General features: G+C 30.3%; 1 protein-coding gene across 3 annotated transcripts in view; it reads right to left on the bottom strand.

Moving 5' to 3' along the window:
• LOC129919424 (protein jim lovell) overlaps window positions 1–15,876 on the bottom strand; it is a 70,731-nt gene that overhangs the window by 2,251 nt on the left and 52,604 nt on the right. For all 3 annotated transcript variants that reach the window (XM_056000295.1, XM_056000293.1, XM_056000294.1), the window contains one exon: window positions 12,502–12,633. In XM_056000295.1, the coding sequence (XP_055856270.1) occupies window positions 12,502–12,633 (132 nt within the window). The remainder of the gene's footprint in view (window positions 1–12,501; window positions 12,634–15,876) is intronic.

The raw sequence follows: 15,876 nt of genomic DNA, 5'->3' as shown, positions 1-15,876 counted from the left end.
TTTTAAAGTAAACATACTTCGAAGGATTGATTCAATATAAACTAAATATGGCAAACAAAAAAATTTATTTGCATCCTTATGGCCTTTTGTGCAATTTTGTGTATGTGCATTTTTATAAATACGGGTTAAATGGATGGACGGAGAGCCATTAGCTTTGGTCTATTGCATAGAAGAACATTTAATACCAACTCTTTTACTGTTTTCAATGGCCTGAAAAACAATTCTTGAAAAATCTGCGACCAACGAAAAGTTTCTCTTGAAAAACGAAAACAATACTCTAATGAGTTTGAAACAAAATAGCTCAGGCAAATTAGTAAACCCAATTGCACTTTTCGCGGGATAAATTTTTTTCATGGAACGTGTTTAGGTGAATGTCCTAATAGTAAAAGTGAATTTTTTGGTATGATAAGATTTCGGAAACAGCCGCCATCTTGGAAAAGAGGTCGGTGCCGTTTTTATTTTATAACTCCATTTTTACTCATTTAAACCAAAAATGTCCAAGGATAGACTTATTATAAATTAAATTATCTAAAAAATGATATACAAATGAATTCCGTGAACTAGTTAAATTCAATTTTATAGTCGGTCAAAGTCCAGGTTCTTCTCGCAAGGTTAAGACAATATGACATTTTTTCAAATATCCGAAGAACTTTTTATTTGTTTGGGATTTTCTTAAAGAATGAATTATAGCACTTTTAAATATCTATAAAATGAGCCCTTTCTCGTAACTGTAACCAACATAATGTATGAGCCACCTAACGTCGAAGCTCACATTCTACTAGTCAAAAGTGAGAAAATAACAAGTTTTCTTCTATTAGATCGAGCAAATTTTTGAAATGGAGGCATAACCAAAATATAAGTAAACAGTTTGTTAACTATATTCGTCTAAATATTGAAACCTTTATATGGTTTTCGAGGTTTTAAATGAAGTGAATTTTCCAATTAATGTGAATAAGCTAAAGTGACATTATTTATAATTCTAAATATAAGAACTGATGCCCTGTCATTTTTCCTAAACATGAACACCTCAATCTCAGCATTACGATAAGTATAACTCAAGATATGAGGCGTGTAAGCCGTTATGTTTTCGAGACTATTGTGTTTAATTTTTGATTGTTTATTTGAACTATTGAAATGTTCAGTTAAAAAATCGTATATCATGACTTCGACGTTTGGTTGCTTCTGCAATGTGATGGTTACAAAAACAATAAAGGGTTCATTTCATCGATACTTAAAAGTGCTATAATTCATTCTTTAAGAAAATCCCAAACAAATAAAAAGTTCTTCAGATATTTGGAAAAATGTCATATTGTCTTAACCTTGCGAGAAGAACCTGGACTTTGACCGACTATAAAATTGAATTTAACCAGTTCACGGAATTCATTTGTATATCATTTTTTAGATAATTTAATTTATAATAAGTCTATCCTTGGACATTTTTGGTTTAAATGAGTAAAAATGGAGTTATAAAATAAAAACGACACCGACCTCTTTTCCAAGATGGCGGCTGTTCCCGATATCTTATCATCCCAAAAAATTCACTTTTACTATAAGGACATTCACCTAAACACGTTCCATGAAAAAAATTTATCCCGCGAAAAGTGCAATTGGATTTACTAATTTGCCTGAGCTATTTTGTTTCAAACTCATTAGAGTATTGTTTTCGTTTTTCAAGAGAAACTTTTCGTTGGTCGCAGATTTTTCAAGAATTGTTTTTCAGGCCATTGAAAACAGTAAAAGAGTTGGTATTAAATGTTCTTCTATGCAATAGACCAAAGCTAATGGCTCTCCGTCCATCCATTCAACCCGTATTTATAAAAATGCACATACACAAAATTGCACAAAAGGCCATAAGGATGCAATTAAATTTTTTTGTTTGCCATATTTAGTTTATATTAAATCAATCCTTCGAAGTATGTTTACTTTAAAAGTCAAAAAGTTACCAATTAATACGATTTTATCGAGTTTTAAAAACTTGCTTTTAACTAAAAAAGTCAGAAATTTAGAAAAAGTGCTAATTTTTGAATAGGTACATTTAAGTTGTTTCTTGACAAAAAAAAATTAAAATTGCATATTATCAAAGGATTTTACCTCTACTTTATTTCATTAGTACAAAGTTTGGACGTCCCGGCTACATACACAAAATGCCCCTTGATTTAGTAAGAAAAAATAAAATTGTCAATTTTTTAACTTTTTTTTCTTTGATTTTAGGTTAGAATTTTAATCAAAAATAATTTTTAAAATTTATTAACCATCTTTAATTGACAGAAAATTTAATTTGCTATGAAAAGTGTCTTTGAACCATTTCAAAGTCAGGCTTGGTTTTCGAGTTAAATCAAAAAAACTGAAAACCGACCAGTGTTGCCGTTTTCTCAGAAATGCACCAACGGATTTAGTAGCACTTTTGGCTGGAGTATTCTTGTATGGCAAGGAATCATAATCAGCAATAAAAACTCTTGAACGAATTTGTTCCATCCAAAAGGGTCTATTCAATAGACTAGGAATGTTTTTATTAAGAATAATCTTGGTATCCTACCAAGAATAAAGTATTCTTATTTATAGGACCCCAAGGTATTCTCATCTCAATGAAAAATAGTAATTAATATAAAATTACCCCCAAGTCTCACAAAATTTTAGAGTTCATTTATGATACCATTTATGATATAATCAATTATTTTGGATACAACACGTTAGGACCCCATCAGCTAAACCCGATTTTTCACATTTAAGGGATGACAAGATGTTAGTTGAGCACAAGCTTTTTAGATCTTTGTCAACGAACGATAAAAATTTTGTCCTCTTACTTTTTATGGATTGGGACCCTATCAGTATCAAAACTCATTGAATTATCATCTTTTATACAAAAATTAAGGCAAAATCGTAATTATTCATTGTTTCATTTTAGCTCAGGGAAATTAGTCAAAATATGGGCATGAAATCGCATTTTTCGCGGGACAAATTTTTTTTCATGGAATGTGTTCGGGTGGTTGTCTTTATCATAAAAGTCAATTTGTTGGGAAAATTGGAGGTTGGGAACAGCCGCCATCTTGGAAAAGAGATTGGTATCGTTTTTATTGAATAGCTCCATTGTTATTCATTTTAACAAAAACTGACAAAGGTAAGACTTATCAACAATAAAATTATCTAAAAAATGATATACAAAACAATTCCGTGAGTTGATTAAATAAAATTTTACAGTTGGTCAAAGTGCGGGTTTATATCGCAAGGTTGGGACAAAATGACATTTGTTCATATATCTGACGAACTTTTGATTTGTTTGGATAATTCTTCAAGAATGAATTATAGTACTTATAATTACCTATAAAATGAGCCCACAATCGTTATTGTAACCATCGTATTGTAGAAGTAATCCAACTCCGAAACTCTCCATGTACTAGTCAAAAGTGAGAAAAAAGCTAGTTTTTTGCTAGTAGGCCGAGAAAATTTTGGGAGTAGAGGTTTACCCAAAATACTAGTACGCAGTTTTGCAGCCATACGCGTGTTAATGTCGATTTCAAAGGTCTGACAACTCTAATTTTGTGCTTTATACGGTTTTTGGGGGGTTAAATAACGTAAGTTTTCCAATTAACGTGAATGGGCTAAATTTATACTATTTGAAATTATAAATATACAAGCTGATGCTCTTTTGTTTTTCCTAAATCTAGACACCCCAATCTTTGCTATGGGGTTAATTTAACTCACGATGTAAGGTTTTTTAACTAACCATATCAGGCTTTTCAATTCAAATAAACAAACAAAAATCGAAACAAAAAAGCCTCTAAACATAATCGTATAAACGGCTTATATCTTGAGTTCTATTGGTCACATCCTCAAGATTGGGGTGTCTAGATTTAGGAAAAATAATAAAGCACCAGCTTGTATATTTATAATTTCAAAAAGTATAAATCTAGCCCATTCACATTAAGTGGAAAACTTAAGTTATTTAACCCCCCGAAAACCGTATAAAGCACAAAATTAGAGTTGTCAGACATTTGAAATCGATATTAAGACGCGTATGGCTGCAAAACTGCGTACTTATATTTTGGTTATACCTCTACTCCCAAAATTTTCTCGGCCTACTAGCAAAAAACTAGCTTTTTTCTCACTTTTGACTAGTACATGGAGAGTTTCGGAGTTGGATTACTTCTACAATACGATGGTTACAATAACGATTGTGGGCTCATTTTATAGGTAATTATAAGTACTATAATTCATTCTTGAAGAATTATCCAAACAAATCAAAAGTTCGTCAGATATATGAACAAATGTCATTTTGTCCCAACCTTGCGATATAAACCCGCACTTTGACCAACTGTAAAATTTTATTTAATCAACTCACGGAATTGTTTTGTATATCATTTTTTAGATAATTTTATTGTTGATAAGTCTTACCTTTGTCAGTTTTTGTTAAAATGAATAACAATGGAGCTATTCAATAAAAACGATACCAATCTCTTTTCCAAGATGGCGGCTGTTCCCAACCTCCAATTTTCCCAACAAATTGACTTTTATGATAAGGGCAACCACCCGAACACATTCCATGAAAAAAATTTTGTCCCGCGAAAAATGCGATTTAAATTACTAATTTCCCTGGGCTATTTTAGGATCACTTAAAATGATCAATATATGTTTTTGATGAGAGGTATTAAAACGTTAGGACCCTATCAAGGAAGCTTTACTTTTTTAATATTTAAGAATGACGCAGATCAAATTAACTAGTGTGATAGTATATAATCAAAGTTTTGACTGATCTTGTAAGCCCAAAGAGCTTAAAATAAGAGTTTTCTCAATTTTCTATAAATTGAGACCCTTATGAACTCGCAATTCATTAGAATCATATTTAAAACTAAAATTCTTCAAAATCTCAATTATTATCTATTTTGTTTCATGGTTTTTTTCAAAATGACAGATCTTTTTGGTGAATGAAATATAAAACAAAGACCTTAGGACCCTATTATAGAATTCCTAATTAAGACATAAGGAAGAATCTATTCGATTTCTTAAAACCGCAATATTAAATTTATACCTAATCTTCACATCCATCCTACGAAAACGAACAAATTGTGACATTTTTATTTTTGGGACCCTATCGCACTCACAACTGAATGAGTTATAATATTTCACACGAAATAACTTCGAAATCCCAAGATTTATTTGTTTTTTTTTGGAAGGATCATTGAGAAATTATCATTCTCTGATAGATTCATTTAGATAAAAGTACTTATCAAGCCATTAAGACCTTAAAACTAAAAGTTTTATTTCTTAAAATTCTTCAGTGACAATGTATTAAATGGAATTTTTTTCTATCCCGATAACAAATTTATGACTGAGCTTGGTAGTCCAATAAGCATAATAAAAATGTAAAGTGGCCTTACTTTTTCATAAACTGGGACCCTAACGCACTCATTGAATTATCATATTTCACACAAAAAAATACCTTCAAACTGCAAGAACCTTATCTATCTGCTTTGGATCACTTAAAATAGAGCAATTTTCGCGATAAAAATCTATGCAAATTCAACTTCGAACCTATATGGAAAAGGTAGGTGCATGTGATTGTGTCTCTCTCCAAGTCTCTATAAAACTGCATGACTTTCAAAACAAAAAATGCAGAATTTACAACCTTCCCACATGCACCTTCCATAGATACAAGATACAAAGCGCGATCCCCAAAACGACCAAAAAAATAGCAGTTGTCGCTTTAACTTAACAAAAAACACCTTTAAGCTTATAGAGGTACCTCTCTATGTGTTTGTTAAAGCAGGTCCATTACTCAATTCCACACATTTCTTAATTTCTTTCTTTCTCTTTGTTTTTTTTGTATTTTTTTTTTTTTTTTTTTGGAACTGTATGCAGTATGGGTATTGCCCATTTACCTATAGCTCCAAGGGGGTATACATACAGAAAGAAGTAATCTGAATCATGACTTGCCAAACTCCAATCCATATGCAACTCAGCACTGCACTCTACTTCTACTCCACCTGGGATAAAAAAGGTTATCAGTCACAATCAGATAATGGTTCAATCTTGTCGAATTGTTCACGTTTCCAGGTCCGTCCGTCGCGTCGCGTCGTCGCGTCTCGTCGCGCAATGGTCCGTATAAATAGCTAAAAGCTAGAGCCACACACCCTTCTCCATCATATCCATTCTCTTCTAGATATACCAAGAGTATTGTTAGCTTTTTGTTTTGTTTTTATAGATACTTTTGTTTTATCTGTGAGGTAGGTAAGTATGTGAAGTTACATGAGATCCGATCCTGTCGTCGATTTGTATGCGCTAAGTTCCTGGGTCTCTCTATTCAATTTGCATGTGGGACACAATGAGGTCCACATCATCAAGGCAATAACAAAAACAACAACTTAGAGCCACACAGGCTAAACAAAAATCCAACAACAACGACACTCCACCATCAGTATCTTTGTATCTTTTCGAAGCAGGTTGGGGCTTTTTATTGTTATTCGTTCGAAAATTCCACCTACAATTTGTATCTGAGTTGAGTATAGAAACAAAAAGATACAGATACAATGCATTTTGTTTTATTATTGTTTTTGCTAATATGTGGTAATATCATCTCGAGGCGGCCGAAAGCGGCGGCGGCCGGCGGTATGTGGTGGAGGTTTTTGAATGCGCCGAAATGGACAAATTGAATTTCGATTTCAATTTCAATGGTAGCTTGCATGTCGTCGCATTTATATCTACGGGATACCGCAACTTCTATAATGCTTCACAAGATGACTTTTTAGTAAGTTAAAGTTCCTATATACAAGGCGAATATGTTCCGCAGTTCCGCAGAGAGTATAGGTATCACGAAATGAGTGAGAAGAGATCACACCCACGATTTATTGATTTTATCCGTAGTCGTTGGACGCCTTTTCGATAAACAAAAACTATCTATCCTTTAACTAAAGAATGATCATCTTCTTTGATGATGGTCTTCCTATGAGTTTTTTAACTTTGACTTCAAGTCAATTGGTTTTTTTTTTTCTGTTTCTGTTTCTGGTGGTGTAGCATGAAGTCAAAATGCTCCTGCTGCTTCTGGCAGTTTTCTTATATCTACTACTATAGTACAGTACCAGGAGTATTATTGTTATTGAAGATTATAAAAGAGAACTTTGTCATGTGATCACGACTCTTGAAAATTGTTCTTCATCTTTGTTTGAGGTTTTATTTTGTGTTGTATCTTTTTCTCGTATGATCATCTGTTTGTTCACTTTCGTATAAGCACGAATTGATTCTTTCAATGTTTTTTCTGACGTTTTGAAACTAAACTGTTTTTGGTTGGAAGATATGATGAGAGGTCATATAGGGTAATCGATAGAGATTTTTACTAACTCAATTGATTTGAGAATCTGTTTATGAAGGGAAGGGTTTTGTGTTTGAGTATCATATTTATTTGATAACAAGGGTCACTTAAAAATAAATTATCATCATTTTTTAACATCTTCAAACAAAGGTAATTATCAAGAAATCGGTTTTGATTATTTTGAAGTGAAAACTTCTTTAGTATCGTAGTGATTTGAAACAACATATCTTTTGATCTAGAGCACATACAAATTTGATTTAACTTTAATACGCATGCTGATAACATAACCTTTTATTTGATATATCACAAATAACGGTACGTGCTCTACAAGTTATACAATCTTAAATTGAAAAAAATTGAAAAATACCTCAAAACACGTGTGGAAATCTATTGCCGATGACCAGCCAGCAGTAGATTAAGTACCATATCTCAGTTTCAAACTTCGACATAGCTGGCTTTAAAAATTCTTACTTTTTTTGTAGGCATGGTAGAAATATGATTGATACGTCATATAAAAAGTGAAATATGCTTTCAGATGATATTAAATTTATCATAGGTTGTCATTTAAAAAAAATAGATATAATGAGAGAAAAAAGATTGATTTTTTGTACTTTTTTGATAAAAAAATTTATTGGGTTCAAAAAATTCTAGCTCGTTTTGTAGATGTTGTATAGACATGGTCGATATATGTAAACATTTTGAGCTGAAACAATAAGCTTTCGGGTCATATATTTATTATAGGTGGGTAAATTTAAAGGTGATAGAATAAAAAAAGGTAGACTTTTCGATTTTTTTTTGCAAGAAAAATGATTTTTTAAGGTTTCACTTCTACCACGTTTGAAGACTTAAAGTTAGTCTTAATCATGTACAAATAACTCTATATAACCTAGATTTAGCTTATATAGGTAGCAACTGTTTCGAAAAAAAAAACAGTTAGGGTCTTAAATTGACCGATGGTTTAGATATTTTAAATTATAGAGTTTAATAAAACAATTTTACCTATCAATGAACATACACACATCATTTAGGGAAAAACAAGAGGTTTTTCCACTGAAATATTTTGTTCAAAAAACACATAAGCCAAGTATACTGAAGTTTGAAAGAAAACAAATACATAGATTTAAAGCAAGAAGAAATAAAAAAAAAATTGTACACAACGTCAAAACAAACAATATTAGGTATATGAGATAATTTTTTTTTCTCATAAAGGGTGTTTTTTTTGGGAAATAATGAAGTCCAAAAAAATTCAAAATGGTACCCTTTTTAAATGAAATGGTATTTTTTTGATGATGTTACTCTTGAGATAAAACCAAGAATGTTAAGTAAATATATGTATAAGAATATCATGAAAGAAACTGTGTTTTTTTTTTATTGAAAAAAAAAAAAAAAAAAAAATGGATCTGTTACCCTAGTGAAATTTAGTAATAAAGTTAAATTTGGTATAGGAACCAAACATTGAGAGACCGCATAAAATTATGTTGGGTTAACCCTTTCGAACCCAAGCTATGAAAATCAATATTAAAAAATATTTTTTTCAGTATCATCGTGTCAAAAACATCACAACTAAGAAATATGAATAGCAAAAAGCTATTTTCTAAAATAAGAAAAATAATGTGTTACTCTCTTGTTGCATGTAAGTACCTAACATGCACTGCCTACGACCACCAAAAAAAGTCGGACAACTGGGAAAATAAATTTTTATAGAACAATAATGTATGCTACTTCTTCTAAGCCAAAAAACAAAAGACTTTCTGGATTAACATTTTTTATATTTTTTTTTTTTAATTATGACCATATATAAAAAATTTTTTTTTGCATGAATTTCAGTCCCTTTTATTATCTTCCCATAAACATTATAAAATTGTCTTCTTCGAGCTCAATGCAAAGGGTACTTTCGCTAACAAAGTTTTTGATGAAAGAATGGCAATTCCAAATTCAGACTTTTTGGAGTCAATCCGCGATAAAGTGAATTCTTCAAAATGCTTCAATTTTTTTAGGTGCATTTTTTTAATTTTTTGTCCATTTGAGGTAAATTTTGAATAGTATAATTATATTTTTGTGTTTGTATATTTGGTAATTTTTAGTTTCCCGCGATAAATTCAGTTCTTCACAGATTTTTTAACAGACACACAGAAATTATGACTTGCAACAGAAGATGCACTAATTTCAATGTTAAGTTAAGCCGTTTTTCCCAATTTTTTTACAAATCGGGGCCTTAACAAGTCTGTCAGTTGTATACGTGCTTGAAACACGTAAAATGCTTTACCTTACCTTACCAACGTTAAAAAAGAACGGTTGTCAAAATACTTTTTTCCCTCAAAAATTAGTACTTTTTATACAAAAAATGCAGCCTCGAAGCATAATACCAACTACATGACTGACATTGACTATCATGAGATTCACCATAATATACTTAATAGATAACCGTCAACTTTCTTATTTTATGTTTAACCGCTACAGATTATTCTCATCAGTTAGAAAAATGTTCATTTTGTCAAAATACTTTTTCCGACCATTGTACTGTGTTTTAAAATTTTTTCATAAGAATTATAGAATAAGCTTTATATTTGTCATGAAATAAGCCTTTGGGTGAAAGCGTGTTTTTTTCTAGTTTAAAAAAATGTGCCAATTGGAATCTGGTAATATGTAACAACATTTGTTTGAGGATGATGGATATGTATGAAATTTGATCAAATAAAATATCATCTTCACGAACATAATTTTTCACCAATAACCTTCAGTAAATAATAATAAATGGCCCAGGCCCTCTATTGAGATACATTTTTTTTCGAGATTTTGGTAAAATAGTTCTCTAATCCTATACAATTATTTTCTTTCTTGATTCCGAAATATTGATAACTTTAATATACATTAGTATTTTTATTTTTTGCTTTAAACTCGCTACGAATTTATAGAGAAGTTAATTTTTAACCTTTTAAGTATTTGGGACAGGAAAAGTAAAATTTTTACATACGGGGTTGTTTTTGTTTCACCAGGTAACAAAGTTATTCCGGTAGCGGAATTTTCAAAGTAACATTAGCTGTGTTTCTTTAGGAACATTTTTCTACTTCTAAGTATTTAAAACTACTTTGAACTACTTTTGCTGTATTGAAAAGTAGTTTAAAAGCAGCTATAAGCACTTAGCAGTAGATCAATATTCCCAAAAGAACGCAGCTGGCATAGGTTAAAAAATCTTAATTCTTCAAAAAAGCTGTTTTAAATTTCCAAGTTTGTCAATTTTTCATACTATTTTCATAAATTAAAGAAAAAGAATCAGCTGTGTGACAGGATGCAAATCCTTTAAATTTATACTGAATTAACAAAAATAAAGAATGTATTGTTTCCAGTAAATTGACATAAATAACTTAAAAGCCATGATTTTTTAGCTAAGCCGGTTTTCTAAAACACCGACGACATGATCTTCTACTCGAGGAGATAGGAATTTGTAGTTGCTGTACAATGGAAAAGGGCCTTTATAACTTGCAAAAATAAATGAATTGATTTTGTGAATTTTTGTATTTTTTTGAAAAATTAAAAATGGAAGAGGAAGTGGTTATAACGCATCTTATTAAAGGATTTTCATATAAAAATAGGAATTTTACATCAAATTGAAATTTTAAAAATCCAAAGGTGTTCAGTTTTGGTTAGATACTTCTTGTGAGGGTTATCAAAAAATTAGAAAAATGTTTTTAACACAATAAATCCCCACAAAAAAATATTCACAAGAGTTAGTTATAAGTAACTCTCATAAAGAAGAAAAGTAGATACTAAATTATTGCTTAAAAAAAAAGAATAGGTACGAAATAAAAGTAAAAAATATGGTTTCTGAAAATAGGAAAATTTTTATGAAAAATACTAAATAAAAAGACTTCGTGAAGTATCGATAAAATCTGCAAACAAAAAAACATACACGAATCCAATGGTAGTGAATTTTGAAATATACAATTATTTTCTGGGTCAAGTTTGATTTTGAAAAATAAAATAAAGGTCATGAAATATCTTTTATTTGGCATCAAGGCGCCAAAAGTAATTAGTGATGTTATTTATGAGTGATTACTCCACCCATTAATGAAACAACTGTCAATCATCTACTAAAAGTTCAACTTCTGTTAGAAATTCCATCTCAAACTCACTGATTCCACCACATTGAAAAAGTAAAATATAAAAAAAAAATACTTCAATGTAATTAAAATTACCGATGATCATGTCAATCAAATGCGGTTTAACACTTCACTTTCGAAAATGTATCTAACTCCACATAAAAGAGGGGAATCAAAATAAAAAAGAAGAAAAAAAAAAAAAAACATAATCAATTTTTCATCTCATTAATTTTCTTGTCTTTTACCCCTTCTCTGACATCCTACTAAGCCGGTGATCACCTCCAAAGTAAAATGAAAAAAAACCAAGTCATAGTCGTAACCAGGTGCGATATGCATAGGTGAACATGTTCATGATCACAGGAAAACCACGAAATGTTAAATTTTTTGTGTGCCGCTACCATTATCCAGCTCAGCTCTCAAGCTCTCATCCGTTCTGCGATCACTGGATTTGGCTGATCCCATTCAATCAAGCGTGGTCAACACGCTTGCTAAGGGGAAATCAACCTTAAACCAAAAAAAAAAAAAAAACTCGATTAAGTGCACTTTGTTTTATAGTTTCTGCCTTTTATATTCGTTTCGTATATGCTTTTCGATGCCTTGATAGATTTAGCCACAAAATTCATGTGGGTATTATGTATACAGGTGGAGTAAGAGAACGAAATAGTGCTCTCAGGTGTGAAAATGTATTTAAAAGAAAAAGATACAAAAACAAAAAAAAAACACACAAGAAACTATAACAACAACAACAACAACAACAACAAAAAAACAAAGAATGTGGTGGCAATTTGAAAGAAAAATAATAGTTGTAGACGAAACTACTTACAACTGCTACGTGCCATATGGCGGCGTGACTATGAAGGCGATCAAAGATCGAAGGGTTAATTAGACAGTTGAGTGAGTGAGGGAATTTTTTTTTTAAAAGAAGTACCTACGAGTAAGATTGCTACAAATTTAAACTTTTTTTCGAGGACAAACAAAAATTGATCAAATGAAACATTGCTCCGAGCTTTCTTTACACTATACATGTAGGAAAAAAAAAAAACCTTAATACTAGTAACACATTGGATATAAACAAATTATTGAAAAATTTGTACTTACTTTTCTTTTTGAGAAATGGCGGATGATCTCCTCCTAGTCCTCGTGGGTCGGACATTTCCATGAGCGGGTTATAAAGCTTACCAGGATCAATTCCAGGCGGGAAAAGTCCTAGTGGGGAATCCAATCCGAACACTGAAATAAACAGAAAAAGAAAATTAACATTTTTTCATTTTCTTGCTTTTAGAATTTGTATAAGTAATATTCAATATCATACTAGTTTAAAAAAAAAAAAAAAAAAAAAACATTTCTGATTTTTAATTCAGCTATGTGAACGATTTAAAAACTATAAAAGTATTCTGCATTGAACTTTACTATGATTGAAATCTTTTGGGACCTGGTAAGTTTTTGAGTTTGTTTTACATAACAAAATGCCATATTTTTGAAACGAAATTATAGCTCAAGCCATTGTAAATTTTCACCTAGAAGACATTTAGGCCTTTTCAAAAAGAAATAAATAATGAGGTTTTGAAACTTAAAAAGGTCAAGAATTTCAAAAAAAAGTTTTTGTACAATAATATTTAATTATTTGGTAAAATGACAAGAAAAATCATAAATTTGGAATCGATTTTTTGCGAACAAAAATTAAGAAAGTCTTAAAACTAGCAAAGATGTGCATTCGCTTGGATGGGTTAATTGGATTGTCAAATACCTAACACTGGTCTGCAAAATTTAACTTTTTTTTCTCCTTCGAATAATTTTTTGATATTATGAAAGATTAAACTTTCCTGAATATAAATCTGGTTTCAGAAAATTTTTATCAGGTACCATTTTTGTAAAAATGATTTTTGAAAAATGTGGGTAGTTTCTAAAAAAATCACCCTTTTAGATTCATTTGGGTAGTTTCTAAAAAAATCACCCTTTTAGATTCATTTGAACTTGTATATAATTAAAACTATTTGTAGCATTGAGCTCAAATTTGGAGAACTTATTTTTCATAATATGACCTATCGATTGACACCAGATATGTCCTTTTACATTAATGTTTACTCATTTTTTAAAATACTGATTGACAAAAAAAGCAGACATTTCGAAATCCTTCATTTTTTAGTAAATCCTACATGAACAAAAGCACCTTAATTAAGGAAAATGTAAAATATCAATGCCTATTGTATTTAAAAAGTCAAATATGTAAAGAAAACCATAATAAAATACATTAAACAAAATTTTTACGTGTTTTGTAATTTTATATACTATTTTTCTATTTAGAAATATTTTATTTGTAATAAACCATTCGATAAACTGCCTTGTAAAGCTTCAGATTTGTTTCTCCTAGAAGCAGAAGTACACTTTTCTTTTATTGTTTTTGATGTGCTGAGTTAGAATCCAAAGTCAAAAAAATTCTATCACATCAGGATTTTAAAATATTCATATTAAAGTATCACAAAATCAAGTTTTTTTTTTTTAGAAAATCTCAAAAAAACTACTATATCTCAAAAACCAGAGCTGACCGAAATTTTTTGAGTTCGGATTCAAAATCAGCACACTAAAGTCCATTAGAAAAGTATACTTTTGTTCTAGGGAGAAAGATATATTAATTTTTAGAGATCAGTTTCTTTATGGTAAAAGATATGCCAAACCTACTAAACTTACTTAAATTAAGATATCTCGGAGAAGAAAAGAGATATTGAGAAGATTGAAACTGAATTTGAAAGAAAAAAATAAGTTCTTTCATAAACCGTATTAATTTTAATTGAAAAAGATTACATTATGCCAAAATATTTCTTCGAAAACAGCAGAAAAAGAGGGTTATTGAGATTTTGAGGATTTCCTTTCATACCAGTGTAATCAAGACTAAAAGAGATGAGGCACCCTACTTACCTAATTTTTTTGAGTTTTTTTTTTTTTTTTTTCAACGACACAAAGCTGAACACAAATTTAGGAAAATTACAGAAAATTTAATTAAAAATTTGAAATTCGAATGCAAAGTGAATTTTGAAAAAGACCGAAAAACTATTTTACAAAAAGCGACAGAAAAAAATTTATACAGGAATCGATAAATTTTTTAAATACAAATAGTCCAGGCAAAATAAGTCAAAATATGGGCATGAAATCGCATTTTAGGCAGGACAACATTTTTTTTATGGAATGTGGATTGGTATCGTTTTTATGGTTAGACTTATAAACACAAAATTATCTAAAAATTATATGCATATGATTCCATGAGTTGATTAAAGAAACTTTTATAGTTGGCCAAATGTGGGTTTGTCGGGCAAGGTAGGGGCAAAATGACATTTTTTCATATATTTGATTGGGTAATTCTGTCCCACGAATAATGCGATTTAATTTACTAATTTGCCTGGGCTAAAATATAAACAAAAAATTCATTACTCCAGATATGGACGTTTAGAAGTCAAAATTCAAAGTAAAGTGATTGAGAAACAACTCAGGAAAATTCAGCATGAAGAAAAAAAAAAAAACAAGTTGGAAAAATTATAACTTCGGCTATTTTTAACCAAGACTTGTTTTGGTCTGGTAGAGACCATATATCCTTAAAATTTTTTGGTCAGCAAATTTGTACCGGTGTATTTATGTACTTATTTCAAGATTATGAATTTTCGTAAAATTGACTGTTTTTAACCCAAAGCAATCAATGCTTTAAAGAACTTTAAGTAAAATGGAGTTAAGTTAAAGACTTTAAGTAATAAGAATTGTTTGCTTTTGCTTGCCTCTAATTGTTTAGTAAGAAGCGTTAAAAGCAACTTCAGATCGAGCAACTTCAGATCGGGGATTAAAAAAATCATTTTTAAAATGCATTCTCCTGAACTCGACAACTGGATTATGTTGCCCCTCTGATTTACTGGCAGTTTTTCATCCATTTTGTTAAAATTTTATGTAATTTTTCTAAATTTAATTAAAAAATAATTATCTTTTTCTGACATCAAATGCTTTAATTTTTCTGTTTTAATACTTAAAGTTGTGATAGCCACACAAAACCAATGGAAATTAATTAATCCGTCCTTCCAAACATAATGACATTGATTTTGATTAAAACCCGATACAAATATTTTCCCTACAATCAAACAAAAAAAATTCAGAAAAAAAGTACGTATACGCCATAGTGAACCAATGCGCGTTTTTCCTTTTACTGGCCTTTTTTGAAAGCGAAAAACTGCAGGATTGCTAAGCATGTTAAATATAGACTAGTGTTTATCAAATACTGAGCAAAAGTAAGGTTTACGTGGTTTATTTGAAGGTACAACTGGGCAAGTTTAGAATTAGCAAATCAATTTGCACTTTTTAAAATTTTGTCTGCGTTCTTATAATTGTGTGGATCAGAATCAAAACCCATTATATCCACTTTTCAAAAAAAATGACTTAGGTATGAGGTTTTGTTTGTATTATTGAAATACATACGTTACGCCCAAGTTTGAGTCT

Source organism: Episyrphus balteatus, chromosome 4, assembly GCF_945859705.1.
Source record: "Episyrphus balteatus chromosome 4, idEpiBalt1.1, whole genome shotgun sequence".
NCBI lineage: Eukaryota > Metazoa > Arthropoda > Insecta > Diptera > Syrphidae > Episyrphus > Episyrphus balteatus.
The sequence above is the reverse complement of the archived record's forward strand: the minus strand, read 5'-3'. Positions and strand labels throughout refer to the sequence as shown.